Source organism: Poeciliopsis prolifica, unplaced genomic scaffold (assembly GCF_027474105.1).
Source record: "Poeciliopsis prolifica strain line A6 unplaced genomic scaffold, Auburn_PproV2 SCAFFOLD056, whole genome shotgun sequence".
NCBI classification, from domain to species: domain Eukaryota; kingdom Metazoa; phylum Chordata; class Actinopteri; order Cyprinodontiformes; family Poeciliidae; genus Poeciliopsis; species Poeciliopsis prolifica.
The window spans coordinates 1975000-1995123 of NW_026562431.1; the positions used below are offsets into that span (position 1 = coordinate 1975000).

Below are 20124 nucleotides of genomic sequence, written 5' to 3' on the forward strand. Positions count from 1 at the left end.
GGGAGCAGCTAGGACTTCTCTAAAGCTGCAAAGAAATATGAGAACTGCTTTATAGAAACAGATGTTTCTCCTCTGCACTGGGAAAAAAAAAGAAGTTATTTGGAGAAAAACTGGTCAGAAGTGTGAGGCCTGGCTCAGGTAGTGAGGAGGAAGTGATGAAGAGAAGAAGGCCATCGCTAGCTGCTGAAGAAGGTCCGTTGACCATTAAATTGCGCAATATGACATTTTGAAAATACAATTGCGTAACGGAAACATGCCCATTTTGAAAAAACTGACGCAAAAACCATGAAGGAGAAACTGATGGCAAGTTGTTGGAGGATGACGGTGTGGCATGTTTCATAATGACTTATCATGAGAAAAAAGCTTTTTTTTTGAGAAACACCAGATGTTTTTTTCGACATTATATCAACATAGATAAAGTTTAATAGAAACATTCCAATGTCGAGAATAAAACCCTCTTGTTATTTGACAAGTTTTGCCACAAGGATGATGCGGGGTTTTCTTTGTTTGTTTGTTGTTTTTTGTGACTATTTTGATTTTTTTTTTTTTCTGCAAAACTGGAACAGAAACACTTTTTCGCATCATACGATCACCAGCCGGATGTTGCCACTGGTGCAGATCACAAAGAAGGAGGCGACAGGAAGTAGGTGGAGGACGATGACGCAGCAGTTTTTTTAATGACATGTCGTGGGAACAGACTTACTCACATATGACTTTAATTGTTTTCAATTTAATGGAAACCACAATTGCAAAAGTGTGTTTTTCGACATGCATGGGATATTGACAAAGTTTTGCGCACATTTGGAATGGAAACACAGCTACTGACACGATCCACATTTGACCACGACGCACCAGACAGCATCAGAGTACACCGACCTTTTCAGTTGTGATTTTTAATTTTAGACAAAACAGGGAAACGACTAAAACATGCAGGACAATGAGGATGATCATTCACACACTGGTTCAAAAACAAATAAATTCAACTTCCTCTCTAAAAGAACGGGAAAGTAAGGAGTCCATTAGTTCTACGTACCGAAAAGGAAGCCATGTGATTTCATTTGGGCTCACTCACTTCAGGGTGTCCAGAGGAATATTATCAATAGCCGTCTGACGGGAATCTTTTTGCCCCAGTAGGTTAATTGTACAAATAGATAGTCTCATGCTTGCACACACTCAAAATGCTTCATTAGCCTCCTCTGATGAGCGCAGCTCCACAGGCCCATTAGCACTTCGCAGGCAGCCCACAGATGCACCAACAGCTCTCTGTACGCTCACTGATTTGTACCCAGTCTCACATTTGTTGTGTTTCGATACGACTCTTTTTATTTTCTCCTGTTCTTTAATTGCCCTCTCACTCTCTTCGCTTCTCTTCCTCCACTCTTGGACTCTTTTTCGTGAACCTTTTTGTTCCATTTCCATTAATCGTTCCTGTGACCAAACAATAACACGTTTATGAAGGGCAATAACGGCACTGATTGTAATTCAGTCAGAACAAATGAAAGCTTTTGCCACCATGTCTTCACGTCTGTATTTGTGACTAACTGCAATGCTGAGAGGAAACTTTAGATCTTAAAGGGGTAGCACCCGGTGGCCTGCCAACAGAAGGCTGGGAGATTAGATAATGAAATAAAGTTTTAGCTGTTTGGAGGAAAATCACTTTGTATCAGTAATCTAACGTCACTTTGCTTTCGTTGGGATTGTGTTTATGTTCCAGTGTCTGGATCCCCCCACTTTCTTCTTCTACTACTCTCCGATTTGCATTCGTTTTTTTAAAGAATCATTTCAACTCTTAAAGGGGCAGTCTTATGTAAATTTGACTTTTTTGAGCTTCAGATTATATTATAATGTTATCTACTCATGAAAAACATAGCTGCGGTGTTGCTTTGATGCTGTCATGCATCAAATCGATTCTTTCATTCTTTCATCTCCATGAGATCCATTCAGTTGCGCAGTGCTGGATTGAGGATGACGCTTCTCCTCTTAGCTGCAGTTTCCAAGCTTTGGAGTTTTCAGCATAAAGAGCATCCCTACCCCCATTACCCCCCCCCCTGTCCCCCCCCCCAATCCTTCAGACTAGCCAGCAGCATTTAGCAAACACCTGGTAGAACTGTGCATCTGCTGAGCTCATTATAAGAGATACTTCTCAGAGCTGGTAAAAACATTGTTAAAGGGTTAATAGAGGAGCCATGTTGCGATGACTTCCTGAAGGCGGAGCTTCAGAAGGAGCAGGAGCTTCTTAAAGAGACAGAGACCCAGTTTCTTTTACGAAGTTCAATTAACAACATAATTACTTGATTGTTCTACAAAATAGCACTACGTGACTGGAAAACACAACACTGCCTCTTTAACTCTGTTTCCTCTCAGTAGTTTTTCTAGACTTTGTGTTGGCCTGTGACAGTTTCCTGGAGTTGGTGATGTCATCAACTAATTGCTTCACTCTCCTGCTCTCAGCTCTTTACTTTATTGAACATCCACAATAATCCTACATCAGTTTGTCTGTTTCTGTTTGTGTATCTGCTCCGTCTCCTCAAACCTCCAGTCGGTCGCTGCAGACCGCCGCTGGTACTGAGCCGGGTTCTTGTTCTGCCGGAGGTTTCTTCCCGTTAAAGGGAAGTTTTTCTACCTCACTGTCGCTCCATGCATGCTCTATATGAAGGAGCATGCATCGCTGTAAAGTCAACCACTCAACACAAACGATTGTGTCTTCATGTTTGTCCAGGAGTGAATCTGCTGGGTTTTAAACTAATCTGAATAATAAACTGATTTATAGCTATTATCAATTTGAATGTTTGTGTGATTGAATTGCTATGATTTTTTTCCCATGAAGTTCTTTAAGATGACACTTGTGAATTGGTGCTATGGAACTAAACTGAACCGAACCGATTTTTTTAGTTCCGTTTGTGTTCAGTGATTTTCTTTTTAATCGTCTCTCCTTGTGTCATTTCTCTTCTAAACATCTGTCAGAGTTCCCTCCCAGCTGTAATCCACCACTAATCCCCCCCACAGAACACAAAGCCTTTGGTTTTCTCAGGTCTTTGTCAGGGTTCTCATGTCAGCTTCCTGTTCCTTACCACCTTTGTTTGTTTACTTCCTGTTTGGATTTCTGTGCCGTAAGTTTTTGTGAGTTTTGTTTCAGATTCAGATTTATTTCTATGCCAAATGGGCAATAGATGTTCTGAACTGAAGTTCTGTTTTGCTGAAGTACTTCCGTAATTTCATTCTGCTACCGACTGCATGGTACCAGGTGTGTGTGGGTGTGTGGGTGGGTGTGTGTGCGTGGGTGGGTGGGTGGGTGTGTGTGCAGGCTCTCTAAACACGCGTCCAAAATGGACCTCATGATGGGAGACGTTTGCTTTTATTTGAGTCACTGTAGGTGGGAGAAGTTTGAGTGGTAGAAACACCACATAGTGTACTTAGCAAGATGTTAGTGATGTCAATTGATTAGAAAATGTTATCAAATTCATCCCACTCTAGCAATGTGATTAATTATGATTATCCGTTATGGTTAACTCTCAGAAAGTTGGAGAAAAAATTAGGGAAAAAAACTGGAATCCAATACATTTTTAAATCATAAATTGATTTTATTTATTTATTTTTTTTTAATAAATGTAATCTGATTTTCAGTGATTATTATAAAATCTAAGCTAAAATGACCTATTGGAGATGAGGATAGAGAACATAAATAGCTTAAATTATTTGGTATTCTCATCATTCTGATTGAGATTCATCCAGTTGTTTTGCTTCTAAAGCGAGAAATGGAAAAGTTTCTCATAAGAAAAAAGACAAAAGGAACCGTCCAGCAGACATGCTGAAATAAAAAATTAAAAAACTGTGGAGATAAAACAAAATCTGATGGGAATAATATAAAAATATTCCATATTTCCTCATGAAAAGAGGATTGTGGTGGAAAGCTGAATCTGGTAATATATTCAACATCAGATTAATAAAGTCAGAATCAAACTTTTCCACCACAGAAATGATTGTCAGCTGAATTCAGAAGGTATGAGGTTAACTTCTATGCTAAAACAATACAATAATTATTGAGTAGAAAATAAAAGTGAGGGGGAAAGAGTGGAATCAATGTTTCTTTACACATTTTGTCACAATGTTCGCAAAGGAGAAGCTAATGCCTTTTGGGGGTCAGAGGCGGGGAAAGTTTGGAACTAAGTTGACCCTCCCTGGGAGAGGAACTTTAGGTCAAAATAGGGAGTTAGACTATGAAACACTGAAGCCTTAAAATGTCCAAATCAGTTGCATGTGTTCACACAGTAACATTGACGGCCCAATGAAACCAGTTTCATCTCTTCTACATAGCAACAAGCTTCTCTCTTGAGACGAACGACCTCCAGACTATTTGTTTTTCACTGTAGGACAGTAGAAACTAAACCATCGAGAATAAACTTGATGGTTCCACCTGGGAGTCAGAGTCCAGCTGTGGCCCGAGTTCTGCCTCTTGAAGAAGGAAACACCAGTGGAATGAAAACCACAGGAGTTTTTTTTTTCCTCCAGCATTCACACTCTTGTGGGACATGTTTAGGTTGAGGAAAATGTTCCTCTGGACTCCAGTACTCTAAAGAGACACACCGGAGTTTGCCATTCGTCTCATTGCTCCTCCGATCTTCACTTCCGCTGATAAGCTCTCTGCAGACGGGCCCTCTGCAACAGTCAGCCTGACGGATGAGCTGCCTGTTGCTTTTGTACCAACTCACATCCATAAATGAACGGTCGGGCGAAGCGTACACAAGCACAGGGCTCGCCTTTCATTCATCATGTCAGCGCCGCAGCTAACCCAATTATTCATCCATTCTGCGGGCTGCGAAGTCCATTGATCCAGCCCATGTTAACCAGGATTGAATTCTGTTTTTGTTAACAACATTAGAGGGACCACAACCAACCAACCCCCTGACTCCTCTCCTCTTCCCGCTGCCTCTTATAGCAGTCTTGTCAGGTACTGGGGATTCTGGCCGATGTTCCTGGTTCTTTTTGGAATTTATTCGTCCTGTGAGGTTTGGAAAGGACAGCGGGGAACAAGACACAAACGTGTTTTTGTGGCTTTATCTTTAAAGAGGCAATATTATGTATTTTCCAGCCACATAGTGCCCATTTTATAACACTATCAAGACGCTGTTAGCTTCAGTTGTTAAAATAAATGCTGCATATATCAAATAGGACTTAAAAGAAATGTTACTTTGTTATCCGTTGCCTTAGAATTCTGCTTCTGTTGCTTTAAGTTTGCCATCACAGGGCAATAGGGCAACACACCACACACTCACACACGCCCAATTTAGACCAATTAACCTAATTGTAGTTCTGTATCCATTGTCTGTTACAAAATTTGATATTTTGTAAATACATTTAATTAATGCAAACACTCCAATATATAAAAAACTAGTTTTTTAATAGAAAATTTTGTCAGTGGGATGAGGTTTTTTGTTTTGTTTTGTTTGGCAGAATTGAAATTGGTTTATTTCACAAAAATTACAATGGAAACGCTTTTTCACATCACACGACTTCTGTGATCAACTTCAGTTCACACTTCTCATGTGAAGTGAACCAAAACACTCTGAACCAACGCTAAATGTTCCAGAACCAAACCCAGCAGAGGGTATCATCAAGAAGATCTGAAGATCTGCATCTGTGATGCGCTCCAGAGCCAATCACACGTCAGACGCAGCCGTCGCTGATGGGCCGTTTGAAGATAGAGTAAATACAGTTGTTTCTAAAACAAGTACATTAAATATTAATGCGCTGTGTGTCTGGAAACAATTTGTGCTGCAAACACTGTGCAGCATCTGGTGCCGCGTTGCACAGAGCATGAATTCTTTACGCCATGTTGGAAGCACATAATGTGTTGAACTTACAAGCCAGTAGCACAGAAAGATAAACAGATCTTCCTTTGCTCCGGACGTCCAGCATTCAATCAGATGAGCACTGAGGTGATTGTTTGAAATTGTCCGATCAATGTCAAGTTGTGGAGACCACATAGCTAACATTTAAAGCGGAAATATCTTTTGTTTTCCGGACATATAGAGTCATTTTATAGCACAATCAAGTAACTGTCACCTTCAGTTATAAAAACGCTGCGTATATCAAATATGACTAAAAAGACATTTGACCTTGCATTTTAACGGAGTGGAATTGGGCCTCTGTCTCTTTAAGAAACCGCTGATCTTTCTGAAGCTCTGCCCTTAGAAAGTCATCACAACATGGCTCCTCTGTTAAACCTTAACAGCGTTTTTACCAGCATCATACTAAGAGGTAGCTCTTATAATGAGTGAGCAGTTCTATCAGGTGTTTGCTAATTGCTGCTGGCTAGTCTGAAGGAGCTGAATGGGGGAGTCATGTGATTTTACATCATTCTGCTGCAGTCACACTTCCTGTTTTCACACAGTTCTTATCTTGCCACTGTAAAAGGTTTTTTTTTTATTTTTTAAACCCTGTCAAAGTTCATTACGTTTGTCTAATGTTTTTCTTGGTTTATGAAATTTTTTATTTCATTGAAACTATTTGGTCCCGCCTGAATGTATGCCTGTTTTGTACTCTTTTGTGATTGGTGGTGATAAATGTGCCCCCTTCACCATAAACATTCATCTCCACCATATAGTATTGAAATGTTTGTCGTGGAGCCAGTGGGGATCCTTAAATAAACATACTGTATTGTCTGGAGGGAAGATATTAACTGCTCAACATATCTCAATAGAGCCCCACATCAGAAAATTGGAATAATCTGCTTTCATGTCTGATGCTAATTTGTTGTTTGAAGTGAAATAGTCAGTCCTCATGCAGAGAGAGCTTATCTGCCCTCAGACTACACAGCAAAATTTTTTTTTTTTCATGATAGTGCTTTAGAGCGTTTTAAATTCATAAGGTTGTGTTTTTATAAGACAAGGAAATATTGTTGTGCTTCGGCTCTGCGTGTCACATTAGCCTGAATAAGCAGCCTGTCAAGGAGTGAGAAGTCGCAGAGGTACAAAACGATTTCCTGTCAAAAAATAAATTGTACCAAATTAACGTGGAAGTGCTAAAAGAATAAAAAAAGAGCGAGAAGGTGTTGCCAGCCAAATCGAATGGTTCACAAAACATCATGTAGATAGAACTCAGACGACAGAATTTTTTTTAAATGGAAAAGCAAAGGGGAGCGATTCTGAAAGCAGTCGCTCCGGGGGAGCGGATGACTTCCTCCAGATCACAGGAGCGCTGAGGGGCTCCAACAATATCTGTGATCATTCTCCTTTCATATCAGAGGGATTCACATAATCATTCGCAGATCTCTGAGTGGCCTCTTTAAGCAAACCATCACTCATTCAGAGGAGACCTGCAGCGAGAGCCGCCCAGGGCATCAACATCTGGAGTGTGTCCTGGATGAAGCGATTTTTTTCATCGTCACGGAAAATGAAAACCTACAGTTTAATTTCTCAGGAGATTTGAATTATTTTTGAGGTGGAAGACTGCTGACTTGACATGTTTTCAGCCACCGTAGAATTGCTCAAACTGAAATTATGAGAAGAAAAAAAAATGCTTAGTAGAAACGCAGCAGTTTTGAATAAAACACACGTTTTTCAAATAAAACGTTTTTGCACTAGTTTTTCCAGCTGTATCGAAACTAGTGCATTTGGCAAAACTGCTATGGAAACACTTTCTTCACATAACACGAGTCATATGATCAACAAGCGGGTGTTGCTACTGGCAGAAACGACAAAGATGACAGGAAGTGGTAGGAGGAAGATGTGTTTTTTTTTCAGACAGCTGGTTCCACCAGAGCTTAGAGCCTCTCAGCATCACACAGTTCAGAAAAAGTTGTAATTTGAACGTTTAAAATCTGTTTCTGCAAACTAAAGTATCTCCAAAACGCCACACATGTAACCACTTTCAAGTAGGCGGGGCTTATCACTCTAATGCCTGAGTAAGACCCAGATGTCTCCTCTGATTGGCCGATTGGTGATGAGCACTGTATTATGAATATATCTCATGTAACTGTTTATATTGGTCGCTGCCTTTATTTTTAATGAGTTATCACATGAACAAACTTATTCACGTGATTTTAATTTCTCTTTCAATAGAAACACCACAATTGATAGCCACCTGCCCTGATCACCTGTTATAACATCTTCAAATTAGAGCCACCACATGCTGTTGTTAAGGTATGTATGAACATCCTCTGGCGTTTTAACATATTGTTGAATTCCTCAGCGAGAGGAAGATGGATTTGTGACTGTCAACGCCTCTCTGGCCCAGGGACGACGCTTTGTGAAAACTCTTTACAGTAATTACAGCTGTGAGTCAAATGGGCCTTATTGTCAAGACAGGGCAGCTCCTGTTCTGGAAATGGGTGACGTCTGCTGGTTTGTTGCAATGTTTTTAGGTCAAACCACAAATTCTCCAAGAATTTGACCTCTGGGCTTTGACTAGGCTATTGCAAAAACATGTTGGCATGGTTTGTTTTGGTGGGGGGGTGGGTTGCCCCTAATGCTTGGGGCTCCTGTCATTCTCAACGGTGAAATGTATATTGCAATGTTTAAGAATTTTCCTCTCACAATTTTAAATGGAAACACTTCCACATAACATGATACTCTCACTGCTATGCATATGTGTGGGAACAGAGATCTGAGATTTCTTCAAACAAAAGGAACAAAGGCAGATCGGCTTGGGGATCATGTGACCAAAGCTGCTTCTTCCACAGATTTATTTTGGTTAATCACTTTTTCACTCGAGGCCATGCAAGTTTTAATTCTTCTGTCCCTTAAAGGGACAATATTATGTGTTTTCCAGACACATATAGCCATTTTATAGCACAATCAATAACTGTTACCTTCAGTTGATATACAAAAGCTGCATACATCAAATTAAGAAAATTTTGACTTTGTAATTTAATGGCTTGAAGTTGGGACTGTGCCTCTTTAAGAAGCTCTTGCTCTTTCCGAAACGCTGCCTTCAGGAAGTCATAATATAGTTTCTCTATTAACCCTTTAAGAATGTTTTACCTGCATTGCACTGAGAAGTAGCTCTTATAATGGGCTCAACTGACACACAGTTCCACCAGGTGTTTGCTAATCGCTGCTGGCTAGTCTGAAGGAGCTGAATGAGGGAGGTGGAAGATTGGAAGCTGGAGCACAATTGGGCCTAAAACTGGTATGGACCAAAATCAACCAGACCGATTAAATATCAGTGATTGGCCAGAAAACTGCAATCGGTGCACCTCGTCTACTTAATAATTATAACAGTTTCTCCATGAAAGCTGCCATGAAAACAAAATTCATGGCCTGGCTCTGACTGGATGGTTTGTGAAACCGCCACCAAGCACTCTGGCACTGTGTGGCGGTATGTGATGTTCTCCTCATGTATGTCTAGGAATATGAGACTGAACCTCAGGAGATCAGTATCACAGCATTACGTCATGTTATCCAGCCTGACCAGGTGAACCGGTCTGCTGCTGTGCTCAGCGTCCATCTGACGCTGAAGGAGTTTAGGACCAGCTCTGCTTCAGACTTTCTTTCAACGAGCTAAATAGGTCAAGTGCACCAATATTATTTACTGTACATTTTTTTTTTATAGTCAAAAATTACCTCTGATTTTCTCTGAGGCATATTTTGAAATGAAACTTTGAAAAACTGGAGACTCTGGTGTCTGCTCTGATAACATGCAAGTAACCGCACGTACTTTCACAATACCACTGTGACCTCAATATCACCCGACAAGCAAATCTTCTCTGTGTTTGTGATTTCCGACTGCGGCTAAGAACCTCCGGGTAACACACACACACACACACGCACGCATACCAGCGCCTCTCCAGCTGAGACTGGAAGAGTGTGTTTGTAAGAGATAAGATTTTTCTCTGATGTCCTGATTTCTCTGCCGTCCTAAGCCAAATAGGTTCAGAGCTTACAACCTAGCAGAAAATAAATAAATAAAAAAATTCACACTGGCTCTTACGCAGCCTCCTGTCGTCGGCGAGGGCTCAGACTGCCGCCGAAGGTTTTCAGTGGCCCAAACAAAGGAACTCTGTGCTAAATAAGCAGACCCACATCGAGGGAGCTCAACCGGCGCGTACAGGGAAACTGCTGAGGGGCTCGTTTAATTACACCAGATCCTTTTTTTGTTGCAAAGCAAAAAAAAACATAAATAAAAGAACAAGCTCATCGTCGTTCACTAAATCAGCTTAATTATTCACTTGACATTAATTAGGCAATCGTCTGGCAATAGAGTCCCCCACCAGAGTGAATGAAACATAAATCTATCCATGTTGTGCCTACAGTGGCTTTCTTTTAGGTCATGTTGTTTGGTGGTACGGGGGATTTGGGGACCTACTGTTTACCCAGGGGCCACTGCAGGGAGGGGCCTCTCTAATAATCTTGAATGTAAAGAGGTTTACTGTGTTAAAATAAAAATAAATAAATAAATAAATAAAAATCTAATTAATTAATGTTATGAAACTCATTCTGGCTGAACGAAATGATTAGGAGGCCGGAACAAACAATGTAAGAAAGAAAAGAGTTGGAGAAAAGTGAAGCTACTTTGTTGTTCCAGAATTTAATTTAACTTCAGTTAAAAAATACCTTATTAATCCCAAAGGGGAATGAAATGTTGTAACTCGTGTTTTCTTCACAGAGTTGTAGTTTAAAGCTGATGCCTGCTGGCAGGAAGGATCTCCTGTAGCAGTCTGTGTTCCATAACATGTTGAGAACCCTCTGACCATTACAGGGACAATCTAATGAAGGGTTATCCATAATGCCGCAAGACATTATTTTCACTTTATCTTTGATTTTTGAGGTATCATTTGAGCTTCTACTACGTCAATCAGCCGCTCCCTGTTGTAAACCACACTGTTGCTATGGTTACATGTCATAATGCCCAAATGTGAAACCGTAGTAGAAAAAGTCCTTCCAGCTGCACAGAATCTAAAACCAGAGAAAATAGTTCTCCCAAAATAAACAAAAATCCCCTAAACGTCAAGAACCAAGTCACGTTATTCAATTTGATGTGATGAGCCAAGTCTGGTCATTTCATGAAAATGCCCACGCTGTGAGGGTAAAAAAAGACATGTCAGACATACAGGGGCTTTGAAACACCTGCCAAACTCGTACTGCTGTCGATAAAATTACGCAGCTAAAAACGGCAACATTGCAAGTGATTGTAACGTAATGGATCCAATCAATGGCTGTATCAAATGGTGATAATGTCTGCGCATCGTCAAGACCAGAGAGCAGAGCCGGGTCGTTCATTTGGTAAACTGATCGGCCATTAACGGCGAACTGCTTGCACAGATGTCATTAAGCGCAGCAGTCTAATATTAGCAATGCAGTAGCAAATGATGAATAACTCTCCGGGCAGAAAGACTGTGGAGGTGGAAGAAACAGCTTAAAGCCAATCGTTTCAGCGCTAACTGTGAAAGTGTTTGTGTTTCACCGTTTCTTGCTAATTTGTTTTGAGTGTTTTTAGATTTTGTCACCTCTGACCATATATAGCTACACGTCTATATGTTTTGTTAAGATTTTATGTAACAGACCATCTCAAAGTAGTGCATGGTTGGAAGGAAAATTCTGCTACTTTTTTGATTTTTTTTCTGCTTTTCTCTGATAGTCTAAAGCATTCAACTCATCGGAGAGTGCCTGTGCATTTAAAGGAGCCTTATTATGCATTACATGTACAATGTTACCTTTGGTTGTCATGAAAATCAATATATCAAATATGACTTAAGAGAAATTAAACTTTGCAGTTTGATGCCTGGAAATTGGGCCTCTGTCTCTTTAAGAAGCTCTGCCTCTGGTTGGTTTGCAAGTGATGATGTGATGGAAAAGAGGTTTATTGCAAAATAAAGCAATTTCAAAACATAAAAAAAACCCACCCCGACGCCATTCCAGCACCAAAACAACTTCCCCCGAAATTGTCATGTTTCCGTTTAGCAAATACATTTTTGAAATGTCAATTTGTGCAATTATATGGTTAGCGGAAACCATATAAGCTACTGAGGGTTGAGGCAGTTTTACTCAAAAATATTTAGGTTGAATTTTATACAAAAAAAGTTAATTTTGGAATGTATCCATTTTTGAACATTATGCTTACAAACTAACACACCTCATTATGTTTTGTATGAAAAATTTCTTATTTTACACCCTTCCAATCTCCTTTCTATAGAATAGAGACGACATGAAGACGGTCCTTTAAAGTGACACAACTTGTTCCAGAGACTCGTGAGCGCTGTCCCTCGTGTTTCCGGTTGGGAATTCCACTTTATTCCCCTCTACTGATTGAGTCTAGAGAAACTGCGGTTTTCCAGCGACGTACATGGCGCCGCAGCTCCACCATGTTGGCTCAAATCCGTAAAGGACTGAACCGAAAACCCCGCGTATCTGGCGCGCGCCAAGATGGAGGACGACGGAGCAGTTTCATAACTCCCGAGTAGGAGGAGCGTTGCTTTCTGGAAGCTCCGCGGAGCAGAGCGTCCGAGCAGCGCTCAGGCGACGCTGGGAGGACTGCGAGGTGAACCGACGGTCTGAGAAGTGGAGCTGGCGGAGCGAGGACGGGCTGTGACGCCCCCGAATTGTCCGCCGTAAAGAGGAGTTCACCCGGGCTGTGAGTCGCACGAGCGGAGGGGCTGGACTGTCCGTGAATCCCGGGAAGCTGTACCGTAAAAGAGCCGTGGATGTGGGGACCCGCGTCGCCCACCTGGATCCGCGCTGTAACCCGACTCTGATGGACTGAGCGGCGCTGTCCGCCGGCTCCGCTGCCGCTTCCCATCCTCTCTGAGCTCCACATGCAGAGCCGAGGGAAAGTGTCAGGGAGCGGACACAGCAGCAGCAGGAGAAGAAGAGTTTCTCCTGTTTGACAGCTTTGCTTTCTGAGACACCGGGAGGCTCAACGAAAGGCGGGGCGGAACCGGGGGTGTGGGGGCTCTCACTGGACTGCGGGGCTCTCCTCGTCCCGACACCCCAACTGCACCGCAGCCTTATTTTTGGGGGGGCGGGAGGTCGACGACGGAGGCAACAACTGAGAACAAGAAACCCATTTTGTAACTCTTTCCAGGCAGCCGGTGTGTTGTCGTCTGTTACCGTGAAGGGGTCAGTCTCCCCCGGCCTCCGGTTACCAGTTTTGGGGGGAGCGTCGACATTTCGTGGGAGTGGGTGATAATTCATCCCCGGCCGGGCTCGGACTATGGCGGACGACGACATTCTGTTTGAAGATGTGTACGAGCTCTGCGAGGTCATCGGAAAGTAAGTGCCGCCGCTGCTCTCTGCCTCCGCGCGGGCGCTTCTTCTAACGCAGGTCGGTCAGCCGGGTTTTTCTAATCAACTCCTCCTGAGGACCTGTCACGCGCGCTCACGCGCGCGCAGCTCCGAAACGCACGCGGGGAGAGCGTGGCGTGGCGTGGCGTCAGCTCTCCTGGAGCCCGTGGTGCTGCTGTTGTTTGGGTCGCCTTAGATATTTGGGCTGCAGGCAGTGGTTTCCCGAAAGCACCTTGAATTTAAGTGGTGTTGTTTTGTGACGGGAGGTTTCGTTCTGAGTCTGTCGTTGCCTGTTGCAGCCGCAGCCGCCCTGACATACATTAACCGGCCGTAAAATGTGTGCGCTTTGACCCAGTGACAGTTGGCAGGTTGGAGACGAGATTAAAGGGGCATGGCACAAAAAGCGTCATGAGTCATGCACACTGCACATCTGGTCTTCCTTAGTTACTGGAAGTCTGATCCAGGCTACTTGCAGCCGGAATAGTGGCTGCAGAGAGGGAGACATGACAGCAGAGTCTGGGAGTGATGCAATTTTAACCATGTTGCTGTTGCAATCTTGTAAGAGACAAGCTTGCCACATTGCTAATATTCAAATCATTAAAATTCCACTATAAAAGATATGCAAAGAACCCCAAAACTTCAGATTGCGTGGTGGTAGTGTAAGCTGATACCATAAATGATAATCATGTTCAACAAAATCACCAGACTTTACAGGGGCAGTCGCCCAGAGCCCCAAGTTTCGGGGGTGGCCCACAGGCTTCTTCTTTCTTTTTTTAATGAATGTGTATTTTTGTAAACATTGTACTTTGCATAAAAGTCATAGGTGCAAATTAGGTTAATTGTATTACCTAATGCAACCTGATCTACTTTAACTATTTGAAAATGATGAATTTATAGTAAATTTTTTGTGGGAACAACATGAAATGACTGGCTACTTTTTCTATATCTGCTGCTATGTAGGACTACTTATTAATGTACTGTAATTTGCATTTTAATTGTAATTTGCATAATAAGCAGATTTTTCCTTAGTGGATAGAGCAGCAAAACTGGCTCCAGGCTAAGGGGCCACATCCTCGTAAATCCGGTGGCTCAAATGTTTGAACACCTGCTGTTAATTTTGTCTTATGACCTCTTCTGTTTTTTTCCCTGGCACTTTGTCTGTTGATTGGTTTCGTGTTGCTTTTTCAACATGTTTTGGATCATTATCACGACTCAAGACTCAGTGTTGACCCGTTTGAAGTTTACAGGGAGAGTTAGTAAAAATATTTATTTGAAACGTCTCGGTTTCATATTGTCATGCATGTTAACAAGGTCTTTTGAAGTTAAATAGGCCCACAGCATCACAGATTCCCTGCCATGCTTATCAAGGGGCCATAAAGTGCATTTCTTTCCTTTGTTTAAGCCAAACCCATCTGGGGCATCTGAATTACTTTTTTGTTCATTTATCTTTTCAAATGTAAGATTTATTTGATAGTTGAGAAATATTCGTTTTAATGATCCATGAGTGCGCCTCAGCTTAAGTTTTTTTAGGCTGCATTCACACCAGCCCTCTTTAGTTCACTTTAGCCAAACTCTAGTTGTTTGCTGAGAAACTCTAATTGGTTTAGGGAGGGGTGAATGAACATTCGAACAGTAGGCCGCAGTTGAATAGAAATAAACTCCGGTGCGGTTTGAATCCATACGTGAATACAAACGGAGAAGAGATCGCTCCAAAAGTTGGGAGTGGACTAAGCAGGGTGTTATGTGGGTAAAATCAACCAAAACAAACGCGCTCGTCTAACGCTAGCGAGAGAAACGGCTCACTGTCTTTTCTGAAAAACAAGAAATCATACAACCACTAAAATCTGACACCACTCCATATTTTTTATTTTTTTTCATTTTGTGATAAAGGAAGTTGCGCTCAGTGTCTTCTTCTGAGGTCTTTATGTTGTTTCCTTCAGTGGTTCTTGGTGCAGCGCCAACACAGGTGAGGAACAGGTTTTTCAAACGGTTGGGACGTTTGGCACAGTGCGGTGTGAAAGCGGACCTCTCCAGCTGAAAATGGAATAAATGCTGCAATTGTGATCCCCAAGTCCAACAGATTATCAGCTGAGAAAACACCCTTAGTGTGAGGTTTTGTTGCCGCTGCAAAAAAAAAAAGATTATTTTTTTCTGTATATTTTCCAGTGTTGCTAGTAAACATGTCAAGAATTTCTGCTGCCTTCAGCTGCTGTATTTTCTACTACTAAATAGAGGTGGAAGTCTGTTCTATCTTTCAGTCATCCAAATCGCTGGGCTTGAACCAAACTCCTCATTGGCTGAACAGACAGTCGAACACCTGATCCAGGAGGAGCTTGGCTCATGCGCCATCATGTGCGGGCCGACTGGTTGCGGGACCGCTCCGTGGTGTTGCAGAGATGGTTGACTGTCTAACGGGGGCGACAAGGCCTGGAAGTCACAGAACGTGTTTAGGCAAGCCCGACTGTGCTCTTTTTTTTTTTCTCCTCCGCAGTCACAAGCAATCTGTTTCTCTCTCACTCAAAATGCTCGCAAGTGTGGGCCCGAAGAATGAGGCTGCTCTTCCTGCTCTCTGTCCTCATGCATGAAATGAAAACATATTCCTCGACAAGCCAAAAAACACAACACCCTCGACATGGATGTTGAGGGACACTCCAAGTTCAAGTGACTTGATTCAGCTCAGTCTGACGGCCCCTGAATTGTGGTCTGTGGTTGGATTTGACAGCTTGTCTGAGATTTGCAGCGTTCAGAGGACGAGAGGCACCTTTCATTGTCCCAGCTTCCCTGATCCAGAAGCAGACCAGACCGCAGTCAGGAAAGGTTTCACTTTAAAAGTTGTTTGTCTTTCGGCGTGTGCGGTCTGCAAGGTTTATACCTGTGTGGTGTGGCGTATGAGCTGCTAAATATAGGTTATCCAGAATGGGGCTTGGAAAGCAGCTCCCTGTTTTCCCTGTAGGTTGTGGGAGCTGGATTTGTCTTGAAGGAGTATTGATCTATTACCACTTCTTTTTCATCTTCCAGTCAAGAATGTGCATGCTTTTTCTTGGGTTTTTACACGGTAGACCAACACAAAGCAGGACATAGTTGTGAAGTTGCAGAAAAAGGGTACATGGTATTACTTTTTTTTATTCTAATATATAAAAAATCTGAAAAAAGTGACACACTTCATGGATCTAGTTCTTTCAGAACCAACTCTTTGAAATAAAGCTGCAGGTCTTCCAGAATATGTTTTTTTGCACATGTGGAGACCTGTAGACATGTTGTATGTTCTTGTTTATATCAGCAAATTTTGCAGCACCCGACACTGGAGAGCAAAAAACACGATTCCTGTACTTACCATCCATAGTCTTTTTGTTGTTGTTGTTCAAAGCTGAATCCAGACACACTGAATTCTGCAGCACATCTACATATTAAGATTGTCAAAGTCAAGCTAGCATAAGTGACCTACTTTTTTAATTAAAACTTTTTCCTGGCCTGGGAAATGTGATGCCATTGGACCTTGTTATCCAGCTATCCTAGTGATGACAATTTGACCACTAAAACCAACAGTAATCATTGTGTGCAAGTATTTTTTTATTTTTATTTTTTTGCTGTACAACAGGGAGCTGGAGAGCAGGATGAAAATGACAATTATCAGGATTCGGTCAAATCGTGTCCCCCAAAAATCAGAATCAAATCGTGAGATATTATAGTCGATCCCTATCTCCAGAAAATGTTTTTTTTTTTTCTGGTGGAGAACTGGCTCTACCTTTCTTATCACCTAAAGTCCAGATGAAATGAGTCTGTGGTTACATAACACAGCAAAATATTTCACAGGGACAAATACTCTTGCGAAGCCAGAAGCGCATCCTTGGTCTGTCCTGGTGGTTTTGTTTTGCAGCTCCTCTCCCTCTCCAGCCTGTCACTCCAGCGCGGTTTGTGTCCCAAAAACAAGAAGGGCTCGGTGAGGGTGGGAGGGGAGTAAATGGAGAAGTTAGGAGCACAAAGACAGGACTGCGTGGAGTAAATGTGGGAGGAGGGGAAAAGAGAGAGCGGCTGCGCTGGAGACGGGATGAGTGAGTGAGCAGCAGAGGTCGGGGGTACAGTGGAAGGAAGCAGTCCATTAGTTTGACTCACACATCAAGAGACACTGTGTGCCTTCAGGCCATTCACTTTTCTAGTTCATCCTCAGAAAAGAGTGATGCAGTGATGTGTGCGCACATGCATGTGTGTACTTGTTTAGCTATCCTATTTAGGACCATTTCTACCATAGTTCTTAACCTTAAGACTGATGGTCTTATGGGGACCAAAGTGTTGTCTTATTACGTTATGTTAGACTCCTTGTGTAGGGTTAAGGGTCAGGTTTAGAGTTATGGTTTGAATTAAGATTCGGCTAACGTTCGGAACAGACAGTAATGGTCTATCTTTAGCCCTAGGAAAAATGTTTGGGTTAGGTATCAATGCAGTTGCTAAATTCAATGGAAGTCAGTACAAAATCCTAATATAAATGGAAATGCAAATTTGTGTGTTTGAGGTTTTTCCCCAGAAAACTTGCTGAGCTAGAGGAAGTCATCCATCGACCCGTCTTGTTTTTGAGTTAAAAAATGTTTGAAGTTGACAGGAAATGTGAAGATATTATGTGTTTTTGGAAGACATTATTGACAACACTTAAACAGCCTTAAAAAAAGACAAACATGACAAAAATACAGTTAAAAAAAATAAAATGTTTTTTGCACTTCAGTTGTTTCATCCTAATTATGATGTCCAAAATCTTTTCTCCATTTTGTCTTTATACTCTGAAGTTTTTAGCGTGTAGGCCGGTAAAGACAAGCAGTGGTTTTGGAGTTCTGGTGAATAAAAAACAATTACAGCTGACCTCAGCCTCCTTATGTGTTCACATACTGATCATAGTGTCGCCATTGTGCTTTCAGCAGTTTCTTTAACTCGTTTCTTCACTAAGCTATCACTGTTAGCTTAGTGAAGCACTAAGCACTCTTCACTTGCTTAGTGAAGCCTGGTCACTGGCTCGGCCTTCATGTAGCAATATATTACTTTTTAATGAAGGCGGAGAGGAGAGTTCAAACATCCTAGCTGAACATTTCAGTATTGCTATTTAAACTTCTGGATGCCACATATCACCATGGCTACTCCACGGCAAATAAGAGAAATGAACCTCCATTTTCATTCCTCATGGCCTCCGAGGACACTCTGGGGTGCAGTAGGAAGGCTTAATGCCAGTATAACTCTCAGACCAAGGAGGTTATGTTAAGTGTGTGCGTGTGCTAGTAGCACGTGTCACTTCTTAATTCTGTTTGGTCCACTGTGTCCCTTTCCCTGAGGTGACGGGAGTAAAGCCTGAGAACTGGCTCCTGTCTTAGGGTGTGTTCACCTAATGGCCCAGCTGGCCATTTCAAATCCCCAACCTTCTTTTGTTGCTGCCTTTACCTCCTCTAACCAGTGTTGTGCACATTTATGCTGGTTTAGACCCAGCGTATTTCCACATGTTCCTAATTAAATGTGTGAAACACTGACCTAGATGTGTGGAAGCAGCTCCTCTACTGAAGCCAAGGCCCGCTCAGAGCGGGCCCCGGGGCTCTCTGTGGTAACGGTGGCTGGCTTCTCTCACTGTTGATCGGCATTGCCAGCCTCATTGTGTCTAAATGAATCTGACAGAGGACAGGTTCTGGTGACAGCGGCTCCATTGAACAGACTGGGGGCTGCTGGGCCAGTGATTGTTAGGAATTGGTTTTGGTCGCACAAGTTTTCATTATCCATGTTTTTTAAAATTTAATTTTAAATTTTTTTTTATTTTGTTTAAACTGTGATCATTTTGATTTCATTTTATGGTGATGTTTGCCAATCCCATGACATGCCGGTGTTTAGACATCAAATTTAGCTACGAGGTGTGACTGGTGTTATGAAGCAGCCTGGCCATCGCGTTTGTGCATAATTCAGCTCAGATTTTGATCTCATTTGCTCGACCTGGACTTTCTCCCATTGACTTTCTAAAAGTCAACAAACAGGAGAAGTTATGAACGATGACGTCAATTTTCTGCATTGTTTTAGAATTGTAGTGTAGCTAGCTAGTTTTAGCAACGGCAGCAGACAAAGTGAACAAAGCCTTTTGGTCCATGTTGGCCATACTTTCAAATATTTCATTAACTTCAAGCGTTGACTCATTCAGCTCAGCACTTCTCTCTTGGCATTGGAGGATGATTGTTACTGCAGTCAATTTCCGGTAAGCTTCATACACGTTACATAGGCCGGGCTAAACGTTAGCAATTGGGTAAAAGTTACAATTTCCAGGAAGCAACAGTTTTTCAATAGTCCAGACCCTCTGGATGAAGCGAAATGTGGAATAAGGTGCAGGTTTACTAATCCATAAACGGCCCTCTGGGCTTTTTGTTTGGTTAGTTTTTAAGAGCAGTATTTATGAATTGTAGGGTTTTGACTGTAGTCATGTGCCATCAGTCGTACCGTCTGTTGTTAACAACAGTCGTACCGTCTGTTGTTAAAAGTATTTTTGGATTTTAAAAATACTTTTGTCGTTACTGCAGTAAATACCAAAAGATATAAAAAGGTTGTTCATCTATTTTATTGGTATCCTGACGAAGCCTATTGCAAATGGGAATATTTTTTCAAGAACATTATTTATGTTTGTGATGCTATGAATCACAAACATAATACGTAGTCTTTAACTATTGCCACAATAGTACCACAAAATATCTCAATAAAATTCCAAGTTCATACCACCCACTCTTATTTCAAGCTGTAGAAAAGTAATTTTTGGGAATGCACAGTTATTAAAACTTTGACCAATATATATACCCAATATTAATACTGCCGTTACAATGATAGCTTTTCCAAAATTTCCTTTCAATTTATTAAATTTGATTACTCTATAAATTGTCAGAATAATCAACAGAGT

At 41.8% G+C, this 20124-nt stretch overlaps 1 protein-coding gene across 14 annotated transcripts in view; it reads left to right on the forward strand.

The window, feature by feature from the left end:
- Nucleotides 1-12322: 12322 nt before the first annotated feature.
- The window catches only part of caska (calcium/calmodulin-dependent serine protein kinase a), a 115831-nt gene continuing 108029 nt past the window's right edge, over nt 12323-20124 (forward strand). For 3 of the 14 annotated variants that reach the window (XM_055059747.1, XM_055059752.1, XM_055059758.1), the window contains exon 1: nt 12330-13208. In XM_055059747.1, the coding sequence (XP_054915722.1) occupies nt 13150-13208 (59 nt within the window). In that variant the 5' untranslated portion in view covers nt 12330-13149. Of the gene's footprint in view, nt 13209-20124 lie in introns of all 14 variants that reach the window. The other 11 variants (XM_055059749.1, XM_055059746.1, XM_055059748.1 and 8 more) reach the window with 9 other exon arrangements.